Source organism: Eschrichtius robustus, chromosome 3 (assembly GCF_028021215.1).
Source record: "Eschrichtius robustus isolate mEscRob2 chromosome 3, mEscRob2.pri, whole genome shotgun sequence".
Classification (NCBI taxonomy): domain Eukaryota; kingdom Metazoa; phylum Chordata; class Mammalia; order Artiodactyla; family Eschrichtiidae; genus Eschrichtius; species Eschrichtius robustus.
The window spans coordinates 134,305,137-134,324,367 of NC_090826.1; the positions used below are offsets into that span (position 1 = coordinate 134,305,137).

Here is a 19,231-nt window from a genome sequence, read left to right on the forward strand (position 1 = left end):
CAGGCAGTTGGCCTTCAACACCAGGATTTCAAGAGAAATGTCATGATTGGAGATATAAGTTTGGCTTACAAATATATCCACATGTGTCGTTGGTATTTAAAACTTTGGGAAAGGAGGAGATGAGATCACTCGGGAACTGAATGCAGCTAATCAAGTGGCCCCAGGGCTTTGAGTTGTGAAGCACATCAATTTTCAGAAATGGGCCAAAGGAGGAGGATTCAACAAAGGAGGGTGAGACAGAGCGTAAAGGTATGAAGAGAACCAAAGCTGGATCACAAAGCCACGTGAAGAAAGTGATTCACAAAAGAAGGAGCAGGCAGCTGTTGAGCAGTCAGATTGAGAACTGACCTTCAACTTGGCATCACGGAGGTAACTGGTAACCTGGATAAGAGTAGCTTCAGTGACATGAAGGGTATGAAAGGCTGAGTGGAGAAGGTTCAAGAGAGAGAACAAAGTGAGGAATCAGAATAGTAGAGACAATTCTTTAAAGGTCTCGCTGTAAAGGCAAATAGAAAAATATGTGATAGCTGGAGACTGATGGGAGGTCAAAGGAGCTTGTGTTTTTGTTTTTAAAATGGGAGCTATTCCAGAATATTGGTATGTTGATTAAAATGACTCAGTAGAGAGGAGGAAAGTGATGGTGCAGAGAGACAGGAGATAATTGCAGAAGCAGTCGAGGTGGTGAGAGGGGTTGCTATTCCAGGCACGAGTGGAGCAGCAGGTCTCACACAGGACCATGAACACTTCATCCTTTGGGGCCGGAGGCTGTACGGAGCACACAGCTCACACACACAGTGGGATGGCAGATGTGGCAGTGGGAGGAGGCGGATGTCCTCTTATGATTTATTCCATTTCCGTGATGAAACAAGCAAAGTCCATGGCTAAATGAAAGAAGGAATTGTTGAGAAAAGAATGTATGAAATGGTCATTCAGAGAGTTAAGGTTATCAACTGACTAGATGACTAGATAAGTGGAGTGGATTGTTGGGTGGCACCAAGGACTCATTTGAGACTCATGGTCATAATTATAACATGAGGCCTGTCAGCAGCGTTGTGAGTTTTATCAGCTACATTCAGCACGTCTTGTTCAGACAGGCATGGGAGAGATGGAGAGTTGGATTTAACCAAGATGTGTGTGTGTGTGTGTGTGTGTGTGTGTGTGTGTGTGTACAAGATGAAAGAAAAAATAGGCAAGGGAGTTGAGAGTATATAGAAAGGAGTGATTACAGTGGTGGATCAAGGGATCTGAGACCATTACAGGATGATAGAAAGTGAAAAGTTGGCCAGGTCAAAAGATTGGGAGTCTAAGTATGTTTGATGACTTGTTATAGGGAAGAGACTAGAGTAGGTACAAGTGTGTAATGCTTTATATCGCTATTACAGAGGGTCAGGTTCTGGGGCATGGCCATGGGCGTGGGAGCCTAAGGTGGGGTTGGATAGAGGACAAGATAAGGAGGTGAGGAGGCCAGGGGACTGGGAGGCTGGGTATTAAAGGATCACCTATATGGATGCTGAAGTCAGCAGGAATGATACAGACCTGGGTGGTGGTAAGAAAGATGGTGGTGAGCAAGCTAAATACTGAAAATCCTCAGTGAGGGAGGGGGAGTGACAAGAAAAATAGACGGCAACACAGAGGAGTAGTGGGTGATAGTCCTGATGGTTAGAGAGGAAGGAGGACCAGTGTTCAGGATATCACAGTGGAAGACCCACCTCACTTCATGCCAGCGTGAGGTGTGGGAAGGCAGACAGCCACTGCTAGAGAAGACTGCAGGGGAAACCACATCCTCCAGAGCTGCTAGGTTGTGCTTAGAACAAAAAGGTGAAGCGGACTCTTGAGAAGAGATTGAGGTTATAGAGGTTCGTGCTGAGGAGTGATCATGAGATTCAGAGAGCATGATGGAGGTTAAGTGAAGAAAAGGGGTCAGATTAGGGGATGGCCAGTGTCTGGAGTGAGAGTCTGAGAGAGGAGGAAGACGGAAGTTCAGAAGGACTAGGGTACATTTGGGAGGCTGGTATCTTAGGCAGCTTAAAATGATGAAAAAAGAACTGTAGTAGCACAGAGTGGGTTTTACCAAGAAGACAGAACTCTGTGGAAGCCCTCTCACCCTTCAGTCCTCTAGCGGGCTGTGTCAAAGTTGGAGAAGAATTGGTCTTATCCATTCGTGAAAGGTAGGCCTGGATCAGTAACTCCATGGTCCCATTAATGTCCCTTCCTATCCTTTGACCAACTTTTCACTTTCTATCATCCCTCCACGGCCTCATTGTCTTTTTGCCCAACTTAGATCTCTTGATCCATCACTATAATCACTCCCTTGCATGTTCTCTTCAGCTTACCCTTTGCCTCTTCTTCATGCCCATGGCCATTCCTATAGTTCAGAACCTCATCTACGCTTACCTGATTTTCTCACATAACTAGTCTTCCCATCTGTGTTCTCAGCTCTGCTCCCTGATTCACGATCTATGCTGCTCGCGTGAGTGCACATCGTCATATCGTATCGTTCCGCTGCTTAAAATCCTTCAGTGGTTTCTGACTACATGGGACAGAGCCCAAACCACCGCCTCCCACCCAGGGCGGCAGTGTGAGGCATTGGAAAGAACCCGCGAGCCTGAGCTCTACCACTGCTCATGGCAAGGCTTTGATCAAGTCACCAAACTTCTCTGAGCCCCCATTTGCTCCTTCTAAAATTGTTGAACAATTAGAATAATTTTCTAACGTGAAGGATTTCTGGGAAGTTCAAATTAGAAAATGTGTAGACAGCATGAGCCACAGCACAAATGGACCTTGAAAAGGGATAATTCCTCTTCTAAACTAAATGGGAAGCCAATTGAAGACCTACTATCCCTGTTGTCTTTTTAGTTTCAGCTCCAAATGCTCCTTTTACACTCTTAACCCTTGTTTCCCCCCTCAACCCTTCACTTACCATTTATACCATGTAAGCCAGTCCTATCTACCTCCTAGTCTTTGTTCAAATATGCCATGCTCTTGTGTCTCCCTTCCCTGGTATCTGCTGTCTTTTTTGCTTGCAATCCTCGTCTGTTCACTTGAGTGGCTGTTCCTAACCCTTCTTTGCTCGGCTCAAAAAGGCAACTCTTTTGTGAAGCCTTTCCTGACTCCCAAGGTAGTTAAATGTTCCTCTTCAGTGTTTCAAACACATGCCTCCTTTATAGGGATTATCATTTGAACTGATTGCTAGCTAACATGAGAGCCTCTGAAACTATGAGATCCTTATGGAAGGGACTGGGTCTCAGGCATCTTTGGTTCCCAGTAAGAGTACAGAGCTTGCCACATTATGGATAATGAGTAAAGGTTTGCTGAGTGAATGAATGAGTCACTGACCCCACTTTTCACATGGGGTGGGCTCTTCTCAGTGTGTGTGCAAATGCCTATAAGCATGTTAAGTTGAAAGAAACAAGGTAGATTCAGTATCAAGATGGTTTGTTAAGAGAACTCTGGTGAAGGATACCATAGATCTCTAAGAACAAGACACTAGATCCAATCCAGACACATAGGTATGGTAAAAGAACAGTAACTCTCCCAGGTTACTCTCTCTGTTTCTTGTTGGAACACGCCTCTACTTTTTCATCTCTACCTGCTTCATCTTCCTGCTTCTCTTGTTCAAGTTCTTTCCTCTGTTTATTCTAGACTTTCTGTACACCAGTGACTTCAGCCTACCTTTAGCTTTGTCTTGCTCTGAAGCTGACTCTGGCCCTGGCTGAACGTAATCTTTCTGTTTTGTCTCTCAGCCAGTGCCCTCAGGACAAGGACCCTTCTCTGGTTCATTGTAGTATCCTCAGTTCCTGGTACATAGTAGGTGCTTGATAATTATTTATTCTGAGTTTTGTAAGTGTCCGTAATCAACTCTTAAATTTTTTTTTCTCTCAGTATCACAGTTCTAAATTCCCCAGAGAAAGAATCTGGTTCAGGATTCATCTTAGTCCAACACAAAGAGAGGGGATTACATAATCTCAACCATGGCTCACCGGATTCACTTCTTTAGCAACGACTGTGGGTTATAGCGTGAGAGGTGGGCAGGCACTCAAATCCACGTCTGTTATAGTGCCTGTAGATGCACGTTCTAGAACTAGATGGGCCACTGCCCATCTCCTCCAAAGAAGGGCCATCGTCCTCGGAAGCCTCTTCTTGGAACTCCTCAGTCCCACATGGAATGAGAGATGATTATTCAGCTTCCACTGAGCTGCTTGACCTGTAGCTGTTTCTGTTTGGGAGCACCGTGGGTTCTCCCCATGGGTTGCAATTCAGAGAACCATGAAAAAACAAGGCATTTAGTGTCTTCTCCCCCCTCTGCTCACCTCCACATAGTTTAGTGAGGTCTGGAAACCTGTGTGACCTGTCCAAGGACACACCCCTAGACTAAGGAGCAAAGGGAGGTGTTGGCATCCTGTCCCACAGCTCTGCTCCCTTGATAGGGTTGACCTGACCATTTTGTCCTGATAGTAATGGTGTCCCACAGGAGGCCATCTCTTTGCTTTAACACACAGCATTTGCAGATCCAGACAGCAAGGTCCCCCTGCAGCACACCCTTGCGAACTCACACTCCTCTGCTGGTGCTTCAGCGCCTGCCACCTACTTCCCTCTCCTGAACATGCCTTCGCAGGGCTTCAGCTGGCTTCCAGCGTGGTCATTACTCTGGATGGAGGTGAGGGGCTCTGCCCACTTGCTCAGCCTTGGTGAAGGAAAGACCCTCGAGCATATCTTCCTGTTGCTTGTTTCTCTAAGCAAAGGTGCTGTTACTTTCTACCCTTTGTTAGCAACTTCTTTTCACTAATGTGGAGAAAGAGGCACCCTGCCCCCTTTTGTTTATCCAACACATGCCCGAGACCCCACTGGACATCCCCCTCTGTTGCAAGGTTTACTCTGGTCAGTACATACCTCTGTTAACAGGATTTGTCACATTAGACCGCAGCTGTTTACATGCCCATCTCCGCCTGCTCACACACAACAGCAGGGCTTAGATCAGTGGGGACTCTGTCGCATGCATACAGTTCCAGGTCCCTTCACAGTGTCGGGTGTGTGGTGAGACACTCAGTAAAATGCCTGACTGATAGCGGAAGGCAGGTTACCTGGTTTAGTGGGAGACAAACTTACTCAAGTGAGAAGACTGGGGATTGGGTTTCAGCCTTGATACTTACTATTCCTATGACCTTGAGAAGTTGGTTATTGAACTCCATGACATGGACTTACCAACTGTTTTACTCACCTGTACCCAGGGCTTATATTCAGCTGATATGACCACATCAGTTATTAAAATATTAAAACACTTCCATACAAGCTGGTAAATCATCTTCACCCAATCTGCTGTGTGCCACCCTAACCACCTTTATCCCTCCCCTGGAACCCCGGGATCTCCCCTAATAGTAACCACAGGACTAATGTAACTCTGGAGACCCTCAGAACCCTGCTTTGGCACTACGGCTGGCACCTCTCCTGATTAGTGACGTCCTACCTGCTGATACATATTGTGAATAACATATTGTAAATATCACCCCTTACTCTACCGTAGGATGTGGGGGTGACACCAAATGATATAGTTCACATGAAAACACTTTGAAAACTGTAAAGGGCTGAACACATACTCATCCTGTCCATAATTCCCAGGAAGGGATCAGAGCCCTGAAGGAAGGGAGGGGCCTATTTCCTAGTTGTAGCTCACCCTCTACTTAATTGAAGGCTGAGGAAGGACTTAGTGGGGAGGGTTTGAGATGTTCATGAGGTGCCCGAAAAGAGCCCACATAAAAGCTCACGTGGATTGCAGGATGGCAAGAGGGAGCGGTTCTCACAAGCATTCTTAAAGTAACTTGTCCAAATTTCTCCCTGTAGCAGCCTGGGATTCAATTTGCAGCTCTTTGAATCACACACACTCTCAGCCGTGCTCTCCTGGCCAGCCCTATCGCTCACAATTAGAAGCGCATTTCACTCGAGCTTAGCTTCGCAGGTGCCCCCCTAGGTAGGACAAGAGCAGCCAGGGAGTTAAGGGCAGGGGGAGGAGAGCAGGCTCACTGGAACGAGGGTTTGCACAATCTGGCATTTATGGAAAATTGGATGTGCTAATGAACCTGAGATCCATCAGGGGTTTCTGAAGGCAGGACTGTCTCTATCAACAGGCCAATTAGCACACAATTATTTTCTCCTGAAAGCTTATCTGAGGCGCTCTTTGAATGCTTGCGCCTGAGTGAGCTGCACTTTCCATTACCTCTGGGGGCCCTCTTTATAATCTGCCAAAGCTGTCTGCCTCTTCTACAGGGAGAGGCACGGGGTTCTCTGCACCAACCTGCCAGGGACTCTGGAACTTTCATCACTCGGTGGGGAGGGGTCCTCAGCTCATCCTGCTTATCAAGTCAGTGCTCAGGCAGTATCTGCAAGAGGACCCTCTCCAGCTCCCCTTCTCTTTCCCACCTCCTTGCTTCTCTAGGGAGGACAGAGGTGGCTCAGAGCAGAGTAGCAGGGGTAAGAGCAATGACTTTGGGATCTAGTAAAACCCGAGTGAGCCTTCCTCACTCGTGGAGATCTGGCTTGAGGCATTTCCTCTAACAGGAAATGAGCAGGGGATCATGGTCTTTGTCTCTTCTTCATTCCTGTCCTTGTGCCACAATTAACAAAGTGGAGCTACTCACACCCTTTCAATGACTTACCTAATTGATTATCCTCTTGTAGAACTGACCTTTGGAAATAGCACAGTAAAGGTCAGAAAATCGCATCAGAGCCGGCCCCAGAATATTGAACAAGATGGCGGTGGGGGGAGGTTGGGAAGCAGATGGGTTGGTGGTAGATAGGTAGGCATAGTGGTAGGATAAAGGGGAGGAGAGTGGCTGTGCTATATTTGCCCCCTTGGGAGTCGTCCTACTTCTGTGTAAGGTGTGTAGCTTTCTCACCTGTTGCTGGTGAGTGTTCAACTCAGGAGTGGGTGGATAGAAAAGCCAGTGCAGAACTCAGGACAGTAAGGTGGCCAGCTTACCTGGAGGTGGGGACAGGAAAATCTCCCAAATACCACACTCACCATCCCACTCTGCCCTTCAGCCCACCCCATTCCAAGAGAGGCAGGGTTCCCCAGGATAGCTGGGCTAGTCCTTGGCTACAGCTCTTCTTATAGGAATTTTTGCACCTTATAGATAAAGAAGACTTTACCTTGACATAAGCCTGACTCTGCCTTCCCACTGCAGTTTGACAACTAGCCAATCACCAGCTCACTCAATACAGAGACATTATTCAGCACCAAGTGCCCACCTGTGGAGGGAGGTAGGCTCACGTGGAACACCAGGATTATAGAAACACGTTTCCTTGTCTGTAAACTCCTTATGGTAGTGACCGTGTCTTACTCACTGTGAGTTTTGGATTCTCCTTGAATATGTAATAGATGAATAAATGAGTGAAAGAATAAATGAATGAGTCAAATGAATCGTAGCCCTGCAGGTGACTTGCTGTGTGACCTTGAAGAAATCATTTAACCTATCTGGCCTTGGTTTCCTCATCTGTAATATAGGATAATAATATCTAAAGTGTATACAATTTGTCTTACCCCATGTTCACATTCTGAAGAGAGGGCAGATCACTAAAATACTTTGGATGAACTGGTCTGTTTACACTTGTTTTTTAGAGTGATATTATCTAAATGGGTTTACCTCATTTTAATTTTCTGCTGCCCTTTGACGTGCCCTCACGGGAGGCACGGGGCTTTGAACTGGAGTCTGAGGACTAAAAAGTCAAAATCCTGTTTCAGCTACTCAACAGCTCTGTGGTCTCGGGTACTGTAACTCTCAGAACCTTGGTTTCCTTCTTTGAAGAGTGACAGTAGTGGGATTTGTCTCAGAGTCAGTATGAAGGTTAAATGGGATGATCTTGGAGGATGAACTTGGAAACTGTGCAGAGGTTTCCTGCCTCTGTCATGGCCTTGATCCCGTCCCCCATCCATGCTGGGTCTTGCTGCTTCTCATGCACTGTGTCTATTGCTTCCCCTTGGTCTTGGTCTGCAGTTACCTCTTTTTCTCCCAATTCCCCCCTTCCCTCACATCCCTCCTCATCCTTCAAGACCAATTTATGGATCACCTTCTCCATGAAGCCTTCTCAGACTCCTTTAAGCTACAAGTTTCTCTCCCGTCTCTCTGTTTACTGTATTAGTCTGTGTCATACCATCTCTCACTTAATTACTCTCTTCCATGTGTATTTTTTAAGACTAAGTATACTCAATTCTCTTTCAACATGTCGCTTACACTTTGGTATTCACCACGGTAACTAGTGGGATGGCAGACAACTACACTACACACTTTCAAGCCCATGGGTTAGAGATCATGCTGCCCCTTCTTTTTCTTTTTCTTTTTTTTTTTTGGCCGCGCCGTTCAATCCCTGGTTTTAGTTTTCCCCAACCAGGGATTGAACCCGGGCCCTCAGCAGTGAAAACCCAGAGTCCTAACCACTGGACCACCAAGGATGCTGCCCCTTCTTCTTCTCAGAGTACTTTCCCTCCCTTCTCTTCTTGTCCACTTTCTACTCATCTTTAAAGACCAACTCAGTTGGTGTCTCCTCTGAAACTCCTTGCCTTGTTTAGAGCTGTGGTTTCCTCAGGGCTCCTCCTGACACTTTGCTTCTGCTCGATGTGGATGTGTATCAGTCAGTTGGATATGTACCTGCCTCCCTGACAGGTTGTAACCTCCTGGAGGACACACTACATAACTTGTACACCTTTGTGCCCACCTCTCCACCCCCCAAAGCCTGGAACAGATTACTCATACATTCTCTAATTTATTGAGTACCTGCTATGTGCCAGGCACCCTGTTAAGTGTTATTGAGAACATCGTGAGCAAAATAACTACGAGCTTACCTCCGTGGAGCCTTTAGTGTGTGGAGGACCCAGGCTTTAACTAAATACTCGCAGAAAAGGATGGAAAACTGCAAGTTGTATGCTCGTTGCGGAGCTGAGGTGCCCGGAGCTAGGAGAGAAGGTCAGAGGTATCAGGGCCAATTTCCTTGAAGAACTCCGAGAAAGGCACGCTAGGAATGTTTGCTAAATTGTAGGGAATTGAACAGTGGCTGCCCAATAAATACTCGTTGATTGTTTGATTGATTTTTGGCAAAGCCTCTGGAGATCCTGAGAAGAAAGGGCCTCAGGTCCCCATCATTCTTATTACATAATTATTTCAGTGCGTTTAAAGCTCCCCATTTTTCATCTTATACTTTAAACATCAGGGAAAAACTGATAGGCCAACTTTATAATATTTTAAAATGACTCTATGGTGTTTTGGAATATTACATAGCTATAAGAGTTTATGTATATTTAATATACTTATTAAAATATGCAGTAAGCCCATGGCTGATTTTCTCTAAGGACGTCTCAGTGCCGAGGTGGGACTTAAATGTTTAATATTAATAATAATACTCATAGCTCATATTTCTCTAGTGCTTTTCATCTTCGGGATCCCTAAAGCCTGTGAGCACCACATCAAGTGGATGCAGCTGGGCTTGCCGGCGGGCTGACAGCATCCTCATCTGGCCTCCTTTCTTCCTCTGGGGGAGGAGAAGGGGGAACTCCAACACAGAGGTCCAGCTTCCACTGCCTACATTGAGTTTCCTCTTCCAGACTCAAATTCCCTCTGGCTCCCTCTGAAAGGCTTCCAATTATGTACAACTGCTGCTGCCAGCCCTATACCACTGATACTCCCTATCTTAGAACAAGGGAAAAAGTGGCTTTATGCTCCTGGGGTAGGGAGATACATGCCCTTCCTTGGGCTGGTCCAGGACAGGACATAGAGCCTGAGATTGGCTGACCGGAAAAGGGAAATGCAAAGGGAAGGTCTCAGCTTGTTATATAAACCCACCCCCTGTCCTTTCTTCTCTAGGTCACGGAGACCAGGACCGGTCCCCTGGGCTGCAGCAACTACGACAACCTAGACTCGGTCAGCTCTGTCCTGGTACAGAGTCCGGAGAACAAAGTGCAGTTACTCGGTAAGGTGCCCTGTGATGTTTTCACACTTTCCATACACGGTAAAAAAAAAAAAAACAAAAAAAAACAAACTTGGATCACCAAAAGGAAAAAGTCCTGCCTGCCCCATTTGGCTAAACCCTTCTGAAGACAAGAACTACCACTAGTTCTGGAACTTGTATTTAACAACTTTCCATCATTCTTTTGAGAAAACTTCTGACATGGTTCACTTTACACCTCGACCATTGCTCAAACCACTGGACACCCAAATCCACCCACCTCCCAGTCCTTCCCAAGACCTCTGTCACTATCCTACAGCAACAACACATCCATCGTTATACACCTTGATCTCGTTGGCGATCTCCTTTGTTGTCCAAAGAACCCTCTGCTTTATCCTAAGTATACACTGGGGAATAGCTGGCCTTTGCAGAGTGGTTATGGGGCACCGTCTCTAGCTTGACTAAGAGCTACACAAACTGCGGGACCATTGGTTACCCTGAGAGTGTTCCCTGCTTTCTGTTACTAGTCTGCAGTCTTCCATGGGAGATCAAAGCCAGGAGAAGAGTTTGAGAGGAATAGGAGCCTTAACCGGGGACAGAACAGGCAGAAACAGAAAAGCGAAAGGAATGGGAACGACCGTAGGTCTGGAGGCTGGGAGATAAGGGGAGGCACTCAGCTGCTCTCTGTCCCTCAAGCATCCTGGGGGCAGAGCCATGCAGACTGATTCAGACAGAGCTGTTTGGCAATGGGAAAAGTTCATTCTTCTTAAGGCCTGAGTTGGACTCTGTTTAAGATATTACTGTCTTGGTATTATGAAATCAACAGCCGTCACCCAGGATCTATGATTACAAATTCCAGGCAACCTGAGCCAGACGCAACCCCTCAATGCTTTAGGCATCAAGAAACATACAAGGGTTTCCCTGGTGGCGCAGTGGTTGAGTCTGCCTGCCAATGCAGGGGACACGGGTTCGAGCCCTGGTCTGGGAAGATCCCACATGCCGCGGAGCAACTAGGCCCGTGAGCCACAACTACTGAACCTGCGCGTCTGGAGCCTGTGCTCCGCAACAAGAGAGGCCGCGAGAGTGAGAGGCCCGCGCGCCGCGATGAAGAGTGGCCCCTGCTTGCCGCAACTGGAGAAAGCCCTGGCACAGAAACGAAGACCCAACACGGCCAAAAATAAATAAATAAATAAATAAATAAATAAATAAATAAATAAACCCAAAGTTTTAAAAAAAAGAAACATACAAAAAGGAGGAAAAGGCTCCTGTATTTAAAGCCTCCCAATGCAATTAGCATCCCTCTTCTCTCAGGTCCCTGGATGGGCTGGGTTTGTGTCTGGAAATTAGTGATGAGTGAAGTTCAGAGTGTCTGGTGGTTCATTTGGAATAGTTTATGCCATTTAATTTTATAGCCCATCACTCATGCAGACATTGCTCAGGGCACTTATTTTGTAGCAATAGGAAATGTTATGGTGAGGAGGAGGGAGCTGATGGGGGAGGTGAAAGGAAAGGACTTGGAGAGGAGTGAGTGTTGAAAGCAAGCGTATGTGGACAGTACGCGTGGGGAGGGCTGCTCAAGTGCCACTGTGGGCACATCGTCAAGAAAGGAAAGTTTAGGAGCAGTTCAGAACAGGAGGTAGATCACAAACAAGGACAACAAACATCTACCGCAGCTGCAATTCTAAGTTATAGTTTGAGGTCCGCCGAGACTGGGTTACATACTTTGGGCTCTCTGATTTCCTGCCAAGGACAAGGTCAAGGGTGTGACAATAAAGAGCTGGCAGACATCTGATGAAAGGGGAGTCATCCCGTCCAGAAGTCCTCGCATCCCTCCCTCTCCTGGTGCAGTTTCTCCCAGTGTCCCTGCTGGGAGAGCCTCCTGCAGGTCTGACCTCGAACCGGGCTGGGCTGCAACCAAAGGCATGCCCGTCCTTCATTCACCTCTTGATATGCTCCCAACAGCCACCCTGTGTGGCTTGAAGCCAACTAGGAGTCTATTCTGCTGCTGGTGAACCAATATCCACCACAGATAGGTAGGAAAACTGAAGCTTGGAGCAATTTAGTGGGTTATATTCAAGACCAGAGGCAGCTAATTAGAAAAGAGAGCTGAGAGACATTCGTATCTATCCAGGCTCGACTGAACTTGGGGCATCCATCACCATCTTGCTTTCACATCGCGTTAAGGGTTAAACCCTGAGATAGGCAGCCAGTCCCAGTTATGCAGTATGACCCAATGGGACAAGGACAGGGTCAGTCACCAAGCTGACTTTACCAGAACTGTGACTTGGGCAGGTCACCATGGTCACTGGGCTGGGATTTCCTCATTATAAGAGCCTCAGTATGACCACAGTGTTGCTTGTAGTTGTATATGGAAAGTGCTTGGTATAGTGCCTGGCCACTGTGTACCCATAACACCTTGTCCCTACCTCCTAAGCAGGGCAGCCTCCTTCGTCATCGGGGCTAAGGTGGGAGGCCCAGGAGGGTCAGCATTCAGAAGTATCCTAGGAGGCCTGCTGCTCATCTCAGAGAAGCTAGAAACAGGATGGCAATTGGAGGCAGAGCAAAAAAGCCCATCAAGCCTTGATTCTTCCCCCACGAGGGCTATAAGCTCTTCCTTTATCTGAAACATCTTCCCATTTCCATCCTAGAAACGCTGACGTGTAGCCAATAAGCCCGTTCATATGATATGCACGCTCTCAATTTGGCTGATGTGAGGGGTTCGACTAAGCCTTGAGCTTTGACGTGCCCCATCTGTCACTGGGACAGCAATAACCCTCTGTCCCAACCAGCTCAGCAGGATCAGGGCCTGGAGTGGCCATTCTTGGGCTCAGGATGCACAAGTCAGCAGAACGCCAGCTGGGGATCCTGCAGCCTTGGGTGTGGGAAACCGAGTACTCCCTGGCCCTGCCAGGCAGTTCCCCGACACGTCCTTTCCTTAGGCCTGCAGGTGCTGCTGCCCGAGTACCTGCGGGAGCGCTTCGTGACCGCCGCGCTCAGCTACATCACATGCAGCTCTGAGGGCGAGCTCATCTGCAAGGAGAATGACTGTTGGTGCAAGTGCAGCCCCACCTTCCCAGAATGCAACTGTCCTGACGCTGACATCCAGGCCATGGAGGACAGCCTGCTGCAGATCCAGGACTCCTGGGCGACTCACAACCAGCAGTTTGAGGAGTCAGGTGAGCAGTCAGTCAGCCCAGGTTTCCTCCCTGTCAATGGGAGGTGGCTGAGAGGTGCGGGATAAGAACCCGGGGCGCTCAGCTTGGCTCCTGGCTCAGCCACTTAACTGGTTGGGTGACCTCCAGCAGGTTATGTGACCACCCCAAGTCTGAACTCATTTTCTTTTTTTGTATATGCAAACAGACCTAATACCTACCAAAGTGATGCGTTTCAAGGACTTAATAAGCTAAGGTAAATATAATTGAGGCCAGAGGCCTTGTCTGTCTTGTTTGCCACAGATTCCACAGTGCCTGCACATAAGGTGCACAGTGAATATTTGTTGAATGAATGAGGCACATAGCATGTTTCTAGGAGGCACCTAGTACATGCTGGTGATTGCTTATTGCAGGTGTAACTGATATCAATGTCACCTTGAGACTTAGATTCAGAGGGCTTGGTTTTGAGTTCTTATTCTGTTATGGCTTGAATGTTTGTAGCCCCTCAAATTCATATGTGGAAAATCTGATGCCCAAGGTGATGGTATTAGGAGGTGGGGACTTTGGGATTTGATTAGGTCATAAGAGCCGAGCCCTCATGAACGGTATCAGTGCTCATATAAAAGAGGCCCCAGAGAGATCCCTTACCTCTTCCAACATGTGAGGACCCAGCAAGAATTTTGCCATCTGCAACCCAGAGGAGGGCCTTCACCAGAACCTGCCAGCAGCATCCTGACCTTGGACTTCCGGCCTCTGAAAATACATTTCTGTTGTTTATAAGCCACCCAGTCTGTGGTATTTTGTTATAACATCTTGGACAGACCTAACACACTCTATTACTGATCCTTTGTATGACATTGGTTTAGCCATTCAGCTCCTCAGTGCCTCCATTTCTTCATCTGTAAATGAGGGAAAATGATAATAATAGGTGGATGGATGGCTCATATGGAATAATGTAGATAAAATTAAAGTATAAAGAACTCTGCATGATATACTCATACATTTCAATATTAAATGACTAATAGTTATATGGATATATCTCAAAAAACAATATTCGATAAAACAAAACAAATGAAAAAGGTTATGTATTATATACATATTTGTATTTATATAACATTTATATGTAATACTATAATAACATGTTAAATATACATATTTAGTACTATTTATTTGATGTTTAAAACATACTAGCCAATACTTAATATTTTTATGGATAAATATATTTTTAGAAAACGTTAAAAAATATATGATAGTAATAAAGAAAACATTCAAGAGAGTAGTTACATCTAGATAAAGATGGAGGGGGAAGTTTAGGGCCTTCAAGTATATTTGCTTTGCCTTATTTCTTTAAAAAAAAATCTGAATTCAGTATGGCAAAATGGCAAACTCTAGGTGGTGGGCACATGGGAGTTTATCTTTTTGTTCTCTGTGCTGTTTTGTATACCTAAGTGTTTTATAAAAAGAACTATGCACACACTACTAGTTGTTAATGTCATTACTAGGTGTGATTTTTCCAATCATCTGGGTGGGGGATGAAGAACCAGGGGCTTGAGAAATCAGAATGAGCTGAGGCCCCAGGCATTGCCATCTCAGGTCTTAAACAAGACATTCAGTTGCTAAGGAGAATATCATATTCCGGCCCCCCAGCTGCATTGGACCAATGGTGGTGGGATGTGTTAGGTAATGCTCGAGTATGTGGGAAAGGACTTTGGGCTTTCAGCACTATGAATTACTGCCAGTGAGTGAAGGAGGACTATGCAGATCCCCATCAGGAGACGTGATGGCTGCAGATTCCAAGTAAAAGCAGGTCCATGGACAGAGATCTGAGCATGAATTCAGAAAACACATTGTGCCCAGGAAGCCCTGAGGAGGACTCAGGCTTGCAGTAGGAGCTAAGAACCAGAAAGCACATTGCTTCTGGATTAGCTTCCAGGAAGAATGGGTGTCTGGCCAAGAGGTGACTCTCAAAAGAGAGGAAAAGTGTCCTAGAGTCAGAGACAAGGACATGGAGGGAAGAGGCTGGTCTCAGGGACTGAAAGGCTTCTAAGAAGACTTCTGAGCTGGGTGCTCCCTCTTCTGTGTCTGCATTTGCCAGTCTTGCCCGCCCTCACCTTCATGAGTGCCTCACACCTTCCCTAAGGGTGCGGTGGTGTGATTGAAGAAGATTGTGCATGAATTATAAGGCGGTATAAAGGGCAAGAGAGATGCATCCCAAGGTCATTGGCCCCGTGGGTGGTGGCAGAGATGTGTTTTGAAATTCAGAAGCATATTAGAAACAGGAAAGATGGGAAAGAATCCATATCTTATGGTACGTCAATCACCTCTGAATAAGGCTGTTGGAAAAGAAAGAAATAAAAGAGCCCTGGAGGGTGGATGTGAAGCCTCCTTCCTTCCTCATACAGTAACTGAAGGGCGGGCTGGGTCTGGGGGTAGTGGGGAGGTCCTCCTGCCCATCCAGGGTCCCCCTCAGCTCAGCTCTCGTGTTCTTACCCACAGAGGAATTCCAGGCCCTGCTGAAGCGGCTGCCAGATGACAGGTTCCTGAACTCCACAGCCATCTCCCAGTTCTGGGCCATGGACACCAGCCTCCAGCACCGCTACCAGCAGCTGGGAGCCAGCTTGAAAGTGCTGTTCAAGAAGACCCATCGGATCGTCCGCCGGCTCTTCAACCTCTGCAAGCGCTGCCACCGGCAGCCCCGCTTCCGCCTGCCCAAGGAGAGGTGAGCACCCCAGATGCCCGAGCCAGAGCACGTCACCCACGACAGCCACTGAGGCCGGGGAGGACCCCTGTCCAACACAGCAGAGCTGGGCATGCTGACCCACACACGGCCTGTTAGAGTCTCCTGTTATCTTGACCTACTTGCGTGTCATTCTCAGTTATGAGTTGCATCTGAAGTGAGAGAGAGAGAAAAAAACAAAGAGGCTAATTTTACTTTTATATAAATTATAGTCGATTCGAATGTTATTCGAATAATACGCTAATTCTCACTCCTATTTTAATAAGTCTTTTAGGAAAGTAAAGGGTGGAGTTAAAGCTTTTAGACCAATTGCGTATGATGAGAACCACACAATAGATTGTTTCCAACAAGTGACTCTGCCCTGAGTCACAGGAGGGAGGCGAGCTGAGGCCCTGTGCCCTCGGGAGCAGAGTGGGGCTGGATTGTCAGAGGCCCTCATGCATCCATCCATCCGCTCCTTCACACGTGCATCCAACAAGCCTTTAATGAGTCCACCTCGTATGTCCTAATATTAAGCAGTGAGGGATATTTGTTAATTGAGAAGATATAATAAATATACAGGAACATCAACATTATAAAATGATTATGTGGCAGCCCCTTAAAAGCATGTTCGTGGACCATAAATCAAAGGCATGGTCTAATAATAGTAAAGGTCAGAGAGAAAAGCCACCCAGGAGAAGGACCTCTTGGCCAGATTGTGTGGGAGGAAATGGAAGTGGGCTGGTGCGTGTGAGCCAGAGCATTCCAGGAGGGGGCGCCGCCCTCACAGCAACCCAGGGGTGCACTTCTAACTGAGGCACAGGTAACGAGGGACATATGAGTGAGAGGACAGACCAGCAAGGGCATTTGAGAAAGGTTCATTTTTTTTTTTTTTTTTTTTTCCAACAAATAGTTAGGAAATGCTTACCAGGCACCAGGAACAATCCTAGTTTCTGAGAATATGTTGGGGAATAATGCATGGTCCCTGCTCTCATGGCATTTGCAGGGAAGCCATCTCTGAACAGGTTAACAATAACTGAACACAATCCATTTTGATAATGAACATTGCTGAGGATCACGTCAAAGCAGGGTGATGTGACAGAGAGGGACTGGGTAGTGCTTTGGACAGGGGAGTAACTGAAGAGTTCTTTGAGGAGGTATCGTAAGAGCTGAAGTCTAAACCTTAAGAGGGAGCCAGCCATAGAAAAGTCCTATCCTTGGTGGGAGAGTTCTAGAAAGGACAGAGACTGTGAAGGGGGAAAGAGGTTGGCATGCCACTGGAAAGTTTGGAGAGCCAGCTGTTGGAAGATCTTATTTAAGAGGCTGACAACTAGATTGGATACGAAAGACGTTGCAGATCTTCTGTAGGCTTTTGAATAAGGGAATGAGGTGGTACTTGGGAGGGAGGAGCACAAGTTTGCTGTCAGATATTTCTGGTGCTGATCCATCAGACACCCAGCTCCAGGACTTGTTTGGTTATCCCAAAGTGGTAAAGTAGGGTTTCTGTCATTCAGAGAACCTGGGGCTTTTATCTTCCTTATCACCTATTAGTCAAATCTCCTGCCACCCTCAGGGAAGCAGCAGTGTGTGGCTTCCTATGACTCTTGCTTCATTTTTATCCCCCCTCCCAAAGGTCTTTGTCCTACTGGTGGAACCGTATCCAGTCCCTCCTCTACTGTGGAGAGAGCACCTTCCCTGGCACCTTCCTGGAACAGAGCCACAGCTGCACCTGCCCCTACGACCAGTCTTCCTGCCAGGGCCCCATCCCTTGTGCCTTGGGCGAAGGGCCCGCCTGTGCCCACTGTGCCCCAGACAACAGCACACGCTGTGGGAGCTGCAACCCAGGCTACGTGCTCGCCCAGGGCTTGTGCCGCCCCGAGGTGGCCGAGTCGCTGGAGAACTTTCTGGGGCTGGAGACAGACCTGCAGGACCTGGAGCTGAAGTACCTGCTGCAGAAGTGGGACAGCCGCATCGAGGTGCACTCCATCTTCATCAGCAATGACATGCGCCTGGGCAGCTGGTTCGACCCTTCCTGGAGGAAACGCATGCTGCTCACCCTGAAGAGCAACAAGTACAAGCCCGGGCTGGTGCACGTGATGCTGGCCCTGTCCCTGCAGATCTGCCTCACCAAGAACAGCACCCTGGAGCCTGTCATGGCCATCTACGTCAACCCCTTTGGGGGCAGCCACTCTGAGAGCTGGTTCATGCCCGTGAACGAGGGCAGTTTCCCAGACTGGGAAAGGACTAATGTGGATGCCGTCGCCCAGTGCCAAAACTGGACTATTACCTTGGGCAATAGGTGGAAGACCTTCTTTGAGACAGTCCATGTTTACCTACGGAGCCGAATCAAGTCCCTGGATGACAGCTCCAACGAGACAATCTACTACGAGCCTCTGGAGATGACCGATCCCTCCAAGAACTTGGGCTACATGAAAATCAACACCTTGCAGGTCTTTGGCTACAGCCTGCCCTTTGACCCGGATGCCATCCGGGACTTAATTCTCCAGTTAGACTACCCATATACTCAAGGTTCCCAGGACTCTGCCCTCTTGCAGCTCATCGAGCTTAGGGACCGGGTCAACCAGCTTTCTCCGCCTGGCAAGGTGCGGCTTGACCTTTTCTCCTGCTTGCTCCGGCATCGGCTCAAGCTGGCCAACAATGAGGTGGGCAGGATCCAGTCCTCTCTGAGGGCTTTCAACTCCAAGCTGCCAAACCCTGTGGAGTATGAGACAGGCAAACTCTGTAGCTAATGGGGGACCCACTCCAGCGCCGGGCAGGGAGGGGATCCATGAATCCGGGGTGCAAAGATCTAAGCCCTCACCTTAGTGCCAACGGGGTGTTCCCTTAAGACTGCACCCAGCAGATGGGACTTGGGGCTTGAACTGAAGCAGGCAGGAGAGAAAGAAACAGCCGCTGCACACATGCACACACCACGCGTGTGCACACGCGCGCGCGCGCACACACACACACTCACAAGGGGAGGCGAGCACTCAGCAGCCTGGGATCTGTAAAGTCGGTGCTTTCTCACATGAATGCAGTTGAAGGAGAGGGAGCCAAGGGAGAGCTTCAGAAAAGGAACCAGCCCAACCGTGCAACACACAAATTCTTAAAAGTGATTCTTAGCATTCAAGAAAGCAAGAGGGAACAACAGTGGGAGGGGTGGGAGCACCGCCTCCCCCTCTGTGGAGTCACTTTTGTATTCTTTTTAGCCAGATTTCTTAAATGGCGTTGTTTCATGATTCCCCCACAGTGGTTCTTACTTTTTGTTCGCTGCCTCCTCTGAGCCCTCCAGACACGGACCGCTCCTCAGGCCAGCTCCGTTGAGGAAACGGGAGGTAACGCCCACAGAGGACCCCTCAGGGCAGCAAGGCAGCCCTGCTGCCCTCCCTCTCCCTCGGCCCCCTCGCTTCCTTGGCCTCTTCGGTGTCAGGGC

At 47.8% G+C, this 19,231-nt stretch overlaps 1 protein-coding gene across 1 annotated transcript in view; it reads left to right on the top strand.

The window, feature by feature from the left end:
* The window catches only part of BRINP2 (BMP/retinoic acid inducible neural specific 2), a 50,928-nt gene extending 32,380 nt beyond the window's left edge, over positions 1-18,548 (top strand). Inside the window, exons 4-7 of the mRNA XM_068538392.1 lie at positions 9,849-9,954; positions 12,870-13,106; positions 15,579-15,801; positions 17,432-18,548. Coding sequence (XP_068394493.1) covers positions 9,849-9,954; positions 12,870-13,106; positions 15,579-15,801; positions 17,432-18,548 — 1,683 coding nt within the window. The remainder of the gene's footprint in view (positions 1-9,848; positions 9,955-12,869; positions 13,107-15,578; positions 15,802-17,431) is intronic.
* The last annotated feature ends 683 nt before the right edge of the window (positions 18,549-19,231 follow it).